The 11,777-nt window shown below is 42.2% G+C and overlaps 1 protein-coding gene across 1 annotated transcript in view; it reads right to left on the reverse strand.

The window, feature by feature from the left end:
• The window catches only part of NEURL1 (neuralized E3 ubiquitin protein ligase 1), a 214,728-nt gene extending 203,587 nt beyond the window's left edge, over window positions 1-11,141 (reverse strand). Inside the window, exon 1 of the mRNA XM_075216211.1 lies at window positions 10,765-11,141. Coding sequence (XP_075072312.1) covers window positions 10,765-10,861 — 97 coding nt within the window. The 5' untranslated portion in view covers window positions 10,862-11,141. The remainder of the gene's footprint in view (window positions 1-10,764) is intronic.
• Window positions 11,142-11,777: the final 636 nt, after the last annotated feature.

The raw sequence follows: 11,777 nt of genomic DNA on the forward strand, positions 1-11,777 counted from the left end.
GTGTAAAAATAAAGCTATCAAGTATTTGTGTGCTAGATGAAAGAACAGACAGTATTTAACTTATGTGCAAAATAATAAACTAACTTGCACCCCTTGCATTGTAACATGGTTTTGCCAAGGTGAAAAGTTACTAATTGTTTTGCTTTTCTTTCCTTAATGATTGGCCCAATGAGGCCCAAAATGTTAATGAAAGGAGAGAAAAGAGGGAATTAAAAGCGAGACAGGCATTCAAAGATATTTGGTAGGTATATAGAAGGTATAGATTGGGCACTAACCAATAAGATTCTCAAAAATTCAGATTCATTTACACAGAATGGTCCTCTTGATGTGGACAGTAAGGACCTAATTTACGGCACACTGTTAATGCACAGAGCAAAAGGCTTTCATTGTGCATCATTGCGCCTAGATTGCGTGCCTTGCGCACATCACAGTGCTTGACTAGTCTCCACTTTAAGAATACTCCTCTGCAAACTAAAGTGTGCCTCCGTGTGAGAGAGAGGAGAGAAAGTCGAAGAAACGCGCTGTGCAAACGTGTAAATGTCTCATCTCAAATGCTGCTCAGTTTAGCCGCATCTACGGCTTAAATTAATGACCAGAGTTAGGGGACATTTAGGCTGCAATTATTACATGTGGCACTTTTGTGTGTTTGAGTTTTTGCTTTACATTGGACACATTTACATAGTGTAAAGGTGCAAAGCAGCAAAATATTTTCCAATAAATAATAATAATAATCTCCATCAACAAAAATGGAATATTGTTTTTGCACTGATCCACAAAACTAGGTGCACCTAATTTTTACTTTGCATGGAAAGTTCTCATGCTGCTCAACTGCTCCCATCAGTCAGTGCAAACGTCTGTTCCTATGCAAATGCCATTTTACTTTGTAAACCAAAGTGCACAAATCTAGGTGCACAGAAATCTATGTGCAGAAATCTAGGTGCACAGAAATCTAGGTGCACTTGTGCAAATGAAGATGCACAACACTACCAAAAAATGATTTTGCACTACACTTTGGCTGTTTGGGGCTTTGTAAATTAAGCCATAAGATATCAAACTGAGTTCTCTGTAAAGCGCTGGTGAATTAGTGGCGCTATGTAAATAAATAAATGATGATGATGCGTGTAATTGACATACACAGCTAGTCTCCCTGTATTTCCATATCATTTCAGACTAATCATAGCTTCGACCTACAGCAGCAGGATTGTTAGAAAGTTATTGAGCCTGATTCATTAAGGAGAGCAAAGCAAAAAAAAAAAAAAAGAGTAAATTTGCACCTTGGGAAAACCTTGTTGCATTGGAGGGGGAGGTAAATTTGAAATGGGGGGACAGATTAATAGTTGGGGTAGGACATGTCCTAGATAAACTTTACATTTCAGTGTAAATATAAAGCTATTGCGTATTCGTGCGCTACATGAAAAATCAGCCAGTATTTTCTTTATGTGCAAAATAATAAACTGATTTGCACCCCTTGCATTGTGGTTTTGCCAAGGTGCAAATATACTTCTTTTGCTTTGCTCTCCTTAATGAATCAGGCCCATTATGCTCTCTGTCACTCCCTTGTCCCAGATTAGCATGGAGATGCTTAACTAAGTAAAGAAGCAGCCAGTGACTGACAGCTAGGCAGACGTGCTCTTCAGAAATACTCTGTGCATATTGGTGGATGCTTACACAGGGGCAGGACTAGTGATGTCGCAACAACTCATTCAATGCTTTTTGAACAATATGAGAATCCATTAGGACACTGTCCAACAGATGTGGGAGGAGCTTCGGCTGCTTGTAGTGGAGTGGGGAGGTAATGCCTGAAACAACCATGGGCATGTCCTTTCTACACATTGCTGGCTGAAGGGAAGGGACATACACGTGTCCATTGTGTTTTGCTGTGAACTGCTAAGTCTATGTGTGTGCTTAGGCTCATTAGCAGCTTGTGTAAGTTACCCCATACTTGCCTACTTTGTGTTGTCTCCTTCTGGGAGTTCCCATAAGAGGGGTGTGGTGGGAGAGCAGGAGAGGGGAGGGCATGGCAAATTGTGTCATTTTGGCCCCGCCCAGAGGGGGGACAATATGATGCGATTCACGATGAATCACGTCATTGAGGCCCGTTGGAGACAGGATGCTGGAGAATTGCCTGCTCTCCCAGGAGTTCGGGAGACATACCCGGAATTCGGAAGTCTCCCTGACATTCCGGGAGAGTAAGCAACAATGAGTTACCCATTATAACTAGTATATAAAATAACTATTAAATATACACACAGATAGGCTTGCATGCTTCAGATGCCTTATGGTGTTAGTGGTCACACAGGGAGGAGACGATTGAGCTCCCTGCTGACCGCGGACACCAAGCTATTCTTTTCTGAACACAGCACCCAGAAACATGCCAGAGAGGACAGGGCCCAGAGCAGTCTAGATGACTGCTCTGCGGGGTCCATTGCAGCTGTTATCTCAGTAGTCACAGCCCTGCTTGCGACCCAATTTTTAACAAACTCCTTATAACAGAAGGTAATCACATGCATAAGCTATAAATTAAGAGTGCCTTAAAATAACCAAACTGAGAGATTTAATGCTCACCAGCAATCTCAATAAAACAGAAAGTATTCATATGCCCATGATAACAATAGAATTGCTCAGGAACCCCCCAAAATATTCTCACTAACAATGTCCCTTAGAATGGAAGGTATTCACATGCATATACTATAAAAACCAGAAATGTGTGATTTTTGTGCTAGCTTACCTTTGGTTCAGGATCAGTGGTGCAAGTGGGGACGTATATGGTGGTATGTCATACCGCCACTTGTCCTACTGACTTCATTGTAAGACTATCCAAAAACATACTAGTAGGTTAATTGGCTACTATCAAAATTGACCCTAGTCTCTCACTCTCTGTCTGTCTGTGTCCCTCTCTGTCTGTTCTGCATGAGTGTGTGTCTATATTAGGGAATTTAGACTGTAAGCTCCAATGGGGCAGGGACTGATGTGAGTGAGTTCTCTGTACAGCGCTGCGGAATTAGTGGCGCTATATAAATGATGATGATGATGATGATGACTATCAAATTCCAATCACTTGCATCCCCATTACATTTTTCATACTGCTACTGTGAAATTCACACTTCGACCACCACTCAGGAGGCTGACTAGTGGTGCGTATATATATATATATATATATATATATATATATATATATATATAAATCCATTTTCATGCCTTTGCCCTTATAGAGGATTAGACCACCACAGCTTAGGTTATGTACTATTTTACAGTATACAGTCATATAGATACACACTGTTGTCACAAAACTCTTGCTGCGTTCAGTGTAAGACACCTGACTTCTCTGAATCTACTTCATCATAACCTTAATCGTTGTTCTGTAGGAATGTTTGGGGCAAATCCTTCTGAAAAATACCATAGGTTTTATCAGTGGAATAAACTCAATGAAATATAACATAAATCTCTTCATGTGCTGCAATTTTCAAAATAATCAATAAAGCTTCACTTCATTGTACATTACTGTTGGGATTAAGTGGCTGTAATGTAATTTATTTGTGTTATGATAACCTTTATACCCATCGCTGTGTGATATAAAAAAGCCATAGAGACTGCTCAGCACGAGATAACATAATGCAAGCTGCAATTCGCTAGTGAGCAGTGAGTAGGAGGCAAAAGCATACCTATACACTAGTAGGTACTTTAGATCAATACAATTTATAGAAAAATAATATTCCTGGTTCTTATTTGATCTGCCTGACAAGTTTGTACCTTTCGAAATCGTGCTCTGTAATTCAATCATTTAAATATACTTTTATTTAAAACTAAATATATTGAAACAAAGATGTAGAATGAAGCTGTTTTGCATCATGGCAGGTCTCAAATGAGCCTAGCAGTGCGTATTCAGGGAAATAATTGATATGATTAGTGTCTCAGTTTATTGTGTAAGTCAGACTATACCAAAAGAAACATTATTTTATCTATAGTGCAACTCACTTATGATGTCAAGTAATAAACAATGCTTTATTCAGCCTTAAAGCCGTACTTGTCTAGTCTCCTGGAGTGTTTGAGAGGCTCCCTGTTATGGTAAATGGCTAATGTTATAAGCTTGTAGAGCAGGTGGTAGAGGTCTTCACCATTAGCAGCCGCCTTTCCCATAGAGCTTGACGCGCTCACAGGTACTCAGATGCCCCCAGGTCTTAAACCCAGAGTAATACAAGCTTATGCATAAACCGTAGTGCAGGCAAGGGGATGATGGTAGGAGATAGGCGTAGTCAAGAACAGGCCAAAGTCACAGGGCAAAAGCAGTCAGCGAGGTGTGGGCCAGGCAAAGGGTCAGGGCCGGGAGCAAGACACGGTATCCGAGTAACAGGCAGAGGTCAAGGTCACCAGCAGTAAAGCACGGTCCAAGAAACAAGCCAGAGGTCATACACAGAAGGGTCAATCCAAAAATATAGGAACAGAGTAGGAACAGACTACAGGAGCAGGTCAGCAACCAGGAAACAGAACGCTATAACCGGCAGCGAGGCTAAGCCCTTCCTGCCTTAAATACACAAGTTGACCAATAGGAAGAGAGGAGAGGTGGATGTAATGAGCCCCAGAAGCAGCATAATAAATAATTAATTAATTATCTCACAGGCAAATTAATTATTTGCGCATCTGCCCGGCTGCCCAATGCAAAATGCAGAATCTCGTCTGCACTAATAGGCCACAGAAGGGTGAAATAACTAAAGAGAACTGCGCACGTGTCCGGCTGTTTGACAGTTCGCCGGGCGTGGCGGCAGACAGAGGACAGCGTCCCGGCTGTTGCCCAGGAAACCGAGACGAGGAGCCGAAAGTGACGTCCCAGTCGCCATTGAGCCGGCCGGGATGTAGACAGGCTGGGGGCAATGAGTCACGGCAGCCAGGGAAACTGCCGCAGATTTTCGGGAAATTCAGAAGAGCAGGCTCCCAGTTCCAGGGAGGCTGGGCTTAATGACACAAGCCCCACCCCTGCAGTACACAGCCACAAATCAGGTCAGGAGGTAAGGTTTTAGTGACACAATGGCGTCCCCATGCCCCCTCCTGCCCTCCATAATAACCATAGGTTGGCATGTATGCTTAAACTAATATGTTCCTTCCCCCTCTGCATCCCGAGGGGCTGCTCCATGCAGCTGTTTTACCTGGGGCTCTATGATTTATACCTCCTAACTTTGAAGTTGGGCAATTGGGACAATGAGCGGACGCCCATATATGAGAAGGGCCCTGGGAGCATGTTTAACGCTACCGAGTACCAATTACAAGCCATAATCACAGAGATTGCAGCTTCTGATTGCACCTTCAGCTCACACCGCTCCTCCGCCGCCATTTAAAATGATAAACGTAAACGTTCTGCCACTTTCTAATGCAGTCTTACAGTGGCATTGTAATTACATATCAGAATACAGGAGCAATATATAAAAATACATGAAAAAATGATGGCAAGAATAGATAAACATATTTCTATTTTAAAATTTTTTTTTTATGTGAATCCCTTTTAAAGGGGACTTCCCACCTTTGACATTTTTATTCACTTGTTCTTATTCGCCTCTTTCTCCTCTTTTGCTATTGTCCTTGCCATGAGCTACTACACAAAGCTGCTCCCTGGATACAGAGCACAGAAGAGTTGGTGCTGTATCCCAGGGCAACAGAAATAAATAACTCAGCTGATATAAAGATCTGGCTGAAAAGCACAGAAGACAGTCAGGGAGAAGACAATGTATTTAGTACACACTGCATTATGGCATGTACAAGTCAATGCATTAAACGTCATCTGAACATGGAAAACCTTTTTGAAGTTTAAACGCAAAAACCATGAATCTGCATCTTATATTGAGTTCTATTAGTTCTATTATTATTATTATTATTATTATTATTATTATTATTATTACTATTATAATAGTATATTATTATAGTATTTCAAATGGCACCATCAGATATGACTATGTAAAGCTCATTGTACGATAAGAGTTGGTGACATCATAATTACTTATTCTGATTCAACCATACAAAAAATATATTTATATTTTAGCCGCTTGTTCCAGAAACAACAACATTTTCATTTTTTTCCTTCCTTCTCCAGACCTGGTAGTCCTTCGCTAATGCCAGGGGCAGCCTGGGCAAGGGAGGATGAGATCGATTCAGCAGATTTAAAAAAAATAAAAAATAAACAACACACAGGGTAAAAAGCAAACAAACATAATGAGGTATATTTACTAAACTAGGGGTTTGAAATAGTGTCGATGTTGCCTATACTGTTATACACAATGTAGGATGTTGCCTATAGCAACCAATCAGATTCTAACTATCATTTCCTAGAATGTACTAAATAAATAGTAAATAGAATCTGATTGGTTGCTATAGGCAGCATCTCCACTTTTTTAAAGCCGCAGTTTAGTAAATATACCCAATGTCTGCATTGTAACTTGAAATAAGCAGTGAAAGTTAATGCCATTGAAACGGTAATCATATATTTTGGGCAACTAGACATTATATTTTAAAATGGAATTAACCACATTAAAAATGTAAAAAACACACTCTGCATCAAATACATGGGTATTCGGTGGTAACTTAAGTTTGTTGCCGCACTAGGCTGCCTAGGATCTGCGCCAAACTCCACAACATCCCATGGATGAAAAAATAAATGTCTTATCCCAATAGTTACAAAAATTAACATTGATTTGCTTGTTCTACCAGACATAAGTTGATGCAACAATGGGCACCCTGTTGCTTCAGCAGTTCTGCCATCTTAGGCTTAGGGCAATGTGGACTTACCATGAAACTGGGCCTGCTTACATCTACTCTAAAATATCATCTTTTGCTGACTGGGAGCTGCCATGATGCTCTATTGTAAATGGGCAGTAGTTTTCTGTATACTGTAAGCAATGAAAACGCTAAAGAACACTAATTGCTTTGATGCGACTGTCTACCTTTTGAAATGTGTGAACATGTCAACATTTCAAAGTGGTCTCAAAATGGAATTTTTGTATGAAGCATTACTATCTAACAGAGAATTTTAGTTATGTGTCCAAGTCAGTGACTTGGAATGTGAACTAATGGTATCAACTCTCACAGAGATATGGCAGTGTGTATTGCATAACTTCTAAAGGAGTTTCTGATGAATAACTGTTCTGACAGTTACACAAAGGCCACTCAATATAGATCACCTTAATTTTAAACATAGTGTAATATTTCTGGCACGGTTAGGTTTATTTTAAAGATACAAGTGTGGCATTACTGTGTGGGTGGTAGGGTAAATGGAGAAAGTGTAAAACAAAACAATATTATTATTATTATTATTATTATTATTAATATTTATTTATAAGGCGCCACAAGGCATCCGCAGCGCCGTACAGAGACAAACAAAATCACAATACAATGGGAGACAGCACAGTACAGTAAACACAGCAACTCAGTACGCTCAATGCACAGCTAGAGAGGGCGGGGAAGGGGGAGGGAGGATCCGCAAACGACGGGGCCCAAGAAGGAGGGCGCGGAAGACAGGGAGACCCCCAGGGGGGAGGAGGGAGCGAGAGTGGACGTGGGGTGGAGGACCCTCGAGGAGGAGGGCTAAGTAGCTGGAGAGCAGAGTTAGAAGTGGTGGAAACAGGAGGAGAGATGGCCCTGCTCAGAGGAGCGTACAATCTAAGGGGAGGGGTGGACAGACAGAGAGACGCAGGGGAGAGAGGGAGAGTAGGGGGACAGAGGCAGAAGATAAGGTAGGAAGTTAAGTGGGAGACAGAAAGGCTTTAAGAAAAAGGTGGGTTTTTAGGGCCCGTTTGAAGCTGGACAGATTAGGGGAAGTTCTGATGGAGGGAGGGAGCTTGTTCCAGTGGAGGGGCGCAGCGCGGGCGAAGTTTTGGATACGCGCGTGGGAGGAGGTTATAAGGGGGGAAGAGAGGCGACGGTCAGAGGCAGAACGGAGAGGGCGGGATGGAGCATGAATAGAGAGGAGGGTGGAGATGTAGGGCGCAGTGGAGTTGGCGAGGGCCTTGTAGGTGAGTGTGAGGAGCTTAAAGAGGATTCTGAAGGGGATTGGGAGCCAGTGAAGGGCTAGGTAGAGGGGGGAGACAAAAGAGGAGCGGCGAGAGAGGAAAATAAGCCTAGCTGCAGCGTTAAGGACGGAGCGAAGGGGATCGAGATGAGAGTGGGGGAGGCCAGTGAGGAGGAGGTTGCAGTAGTCCAGGTGGGAGATGATCAGAGAGTGGATAAGGCATTTGGTGGCATCTTGGGAGAGGAAGGGCCGGATGCGAGCGATGTTGCGCAGCTGGAAGCGGCAGGATTTAGCAAGAGAGAGGATGTGGGGGCCAAAGGAGAGAGAGGAGTCGAGGATGACACCAAGGCAGCGAAGTTGGGGGACAGGGGAGATAGAGGTGTTGTCGACAGTGATGGAGAGGTCAGAAGGGGATGGGGTATGAGAGGGAGGAAAAACTATGAGCTCAGTTTTGGCAAGGTTAAGTTTGAGGAATCGAGAGGACATCCAGGAGGAGATGGCAGAGAGGCAGGCGGACACCCTAGAGAGGAGGGAGGGAGAGAGATCAGGAGAGGAGAGGTATAGTTGAGTGTCGTCAGCGTAAAGGTGGTAGCTGAAGCCGAAGGAGCTGATGAGTTCACCCAGGGAGGAGGTGTATAGAGAGAAGAGTAAGGGTCCCAGAACAGAGCCCTGAGGGACCCCGACTGGAAGGGTGGATGGGGGGGAGAGAGACCCAGAGGTGGTGACAGAATATAACAATACATATTCTAGCTGAGATTGACACTTATATAGTACATGCAAAAATCACCTATACTAAGCTAAACAGATATTATTTTCTATTTATTAATATTGAATAAAGCTGCAAAATGTGCACTAAAGCACAGCAACCAGGCACTGACCTAGGTCTAACTTGATAACTACACAGATGAAAGGAAATTGCTGACTGGTTGCTGTAGTGCAAAATGTTTTCCTAAATACAATGTTATTAAATGAGCCCGTGTGACCTGACCGTTGTATAAAGAGATTCATTTTATATGTCTGTATCAGCAGTATTTACATTATTGTAAATCGTGTTCTTTGAAACAAATGCCATTCCCGATGACATTCATGCATTCATATTATGCCTCTAAACCTGAAGAAAGCTGTCAGATCTTATCAGCCTTGTTTATTTCCTATGTAAATATAAAACCCCAAGCATTACATGGCACCAGACACAGAGGGGTGGGAAACTGAGCACTAACCCTTAAGTCTACTGAGATTCCCCACTAGGTCATGTGTGGCAGCCCGGACAGCTGATGCAGAACCTCTTGCAAAGTAGAGCTGTCAATCATTAGTCTGCATCCATGACTGACAGCTTTGGTTTCCAAGAAGTTGTGCAGCAGGTTATTCAATTCAGTCTCGCAAACTAGGTAAGAGGACTATTTGGAGACCTTTATAGGTATAACCCACTGACTGCTATTCTGGGTATTTCAGCAGAATAAAGGTTTACAATTCACCACAATCACCATTATCAGGAAGGATGCTCCATTGTCCTACAAAGTTTTATACTAAACCTGAAAGAGAACCATATAAGTTGAAATATTAGACATTTGTTCAGGGTTTGGAAAAAAATGATCACTTTAATGATTACCTCTAAAAATGATTAGATAAAGTATATTATTTATCCTAGAGACCATTTGTAGCGCAATACATAAAATAATGATGTTTTGTCATATTACTTATGTAATTGCTGGTTCATTCGTATTGTATGTGTATTAACCTATCTATAAACTGGATAAATGCAAAAAGGATGTATTAAAAGCTACAAAAAAAAAATCACTAGTATTCCATCCACAGGAGCAAATAATAAATATTCTCCAAATCTCCACACAGACATGTGATCTGCCTCTATGAAGGAATGTTCTCCTGGTCCAGAGACTTCTGATTCACTGAAGCTGTAGTTACTGTGTGTCATATACTCTCTCATTGGGATTTGTTTGTGTGGGTTTATAATTCTGTGTATGATGAAGTCATTCCACAGACTGTGACAGTGTTACGCCCACATTTTATACAACAAATTCCTGTTACAAAGACTGTTCCTAAACCAATACAAATAGAATTCTCAATCTCTACAGCAGAGGTATCCAGCTGGTGGGGAACTACAGGTCACAGCATGCCCTGTCTGACTGGCAGTCCACATCACCTGGAGAACCACATGTTGCCTTAACCTTGTCGACATGAAATAAATTGAAGTACGACCAATAGGTTTAAAATACAAATAGCCATTAAAATAAATGACACCTTATATACTATATATTTTTATACCTATATCTATACCTGTGTATATTTCTTTAGTACATATATATATATATATATATATATATATATATATATATATATATATATATATATACATATATACATAAAGCTTTATTTTTCGAGACAAAAACTAGGGATGCTGTGAAGCACCCATTATCTCAATAAGTGATGACAATTATAATAATACAATTTAGCATTACAAATGAGTTCCATAAAGTCAGTCAATCCATATCTATTAGAGGGAGTAATGCCAGAGATTACAGTACACCCAGCAGCTATGAATTACACAGGACTGGGGAACAATAGAAGCCGCGGCTCTGATGACAGAAGACAATGACACATCTGGATACCTGTAGGGTTCTAAGTGTTCCATTCCTTGGAGTGCATCGCTGGAGGTCATCAAGCACCCCCGGCAGCGGTAGGGTGCGCCTGCTTGGTATGGAAGTGAGGGCAGGAGCCTTGTCTGGGAACACATTGGTATTAGTTTGTCCACCTACCTTTGACGTGGTGCTGCTGGTGAACCCTGTGGAGTCTGGTCTGGTTTCCTTTGGGGAACGCAGGGATGCTGCTGCTGCTGGATAAACTGTTCCCCATTGCATCCAAAGGCAGCACAAGAGCACAGAGAGAATAGAATAAGCCCGGAGAGATGCTGCTGACAGATCAGTGTAAATCTTCTCTTTGCAGCTTCTTGTATCATCTAATATCTCCTTTTCTGCCACCGAGGGACTTCAGCCCCCACTGTCTTGTCCCTCCCTCCCCCTTTGGCTGCTGATGCACTCCACTGTGACCTGCTGTGGATCCCTGTCTCCTTCCCTGTAGGCTATTACTTAGATGATGCCCCTCTTGGAAAGGGCTGAAGGGACAGCTCCATGCTGGCTACTCTGTGTTCTCAGCCAGCGGAGCTGTCTGCTTCAGTTGGGATCACTGCCTCTGCCGGCTACCTGGCATTTGCTCAGCTCCCTATGAATAAATAACCAGGATCATCTGGCCAATCCTGCCCGCCTCTCCCTGCAGGGTAGAAACTTTCATCTTCCCCAAACCTGGATGAGCTTTATGCTCCTACCCACAGAACCATCTTCCCCAAACCTGGATGAGCTTTATGCTCCTACCCTCAGAACCATCTTCTACATCGATTTACCAGTCTCACCAGACCCAAGGGACACGGGTTAGGTCTCCAAATAATAGAATCCACTAATCTTACATTAGTTCATGAGGAACAACCTGGTCTGTGTGTGAGGTGTTTAAGGACCTTGGCAGCTTGGCTGTAAGAGCTCTGTGTTGTGTGCAGGGATACATTGTAAGATCAGATGAATACACTCATCCACATCATTAATACATTAGTCGTGTAGGTAGCAGACTCCCACGTGTAGCATTGAAGTCCTGGAGAAATTCATCTAATCAGTACAGAATAAAACCATCTAGTGGTGACATCATTTTTCCTTTTATCTAGACATGTAAGTCAGAAAATAAAAAGAAACATTGGGGCACATTTATGATGGGCAAAATGGCT

This window comes from Mixophyes fleayi, chromosome 6 (genome assembly GCF_038048845.1).
Source record: "Mixophyes fleayi isolate aMixFle1 chromosome 6, aMixFle1.hap1, whole genome shotgun sequence".
Lineage (NCBI taxonomy): Eukaryota > Metazoa > Chordata > Amphibia > Anura > Limnodynastidae > Mixophyes > Mixophyes fleayi.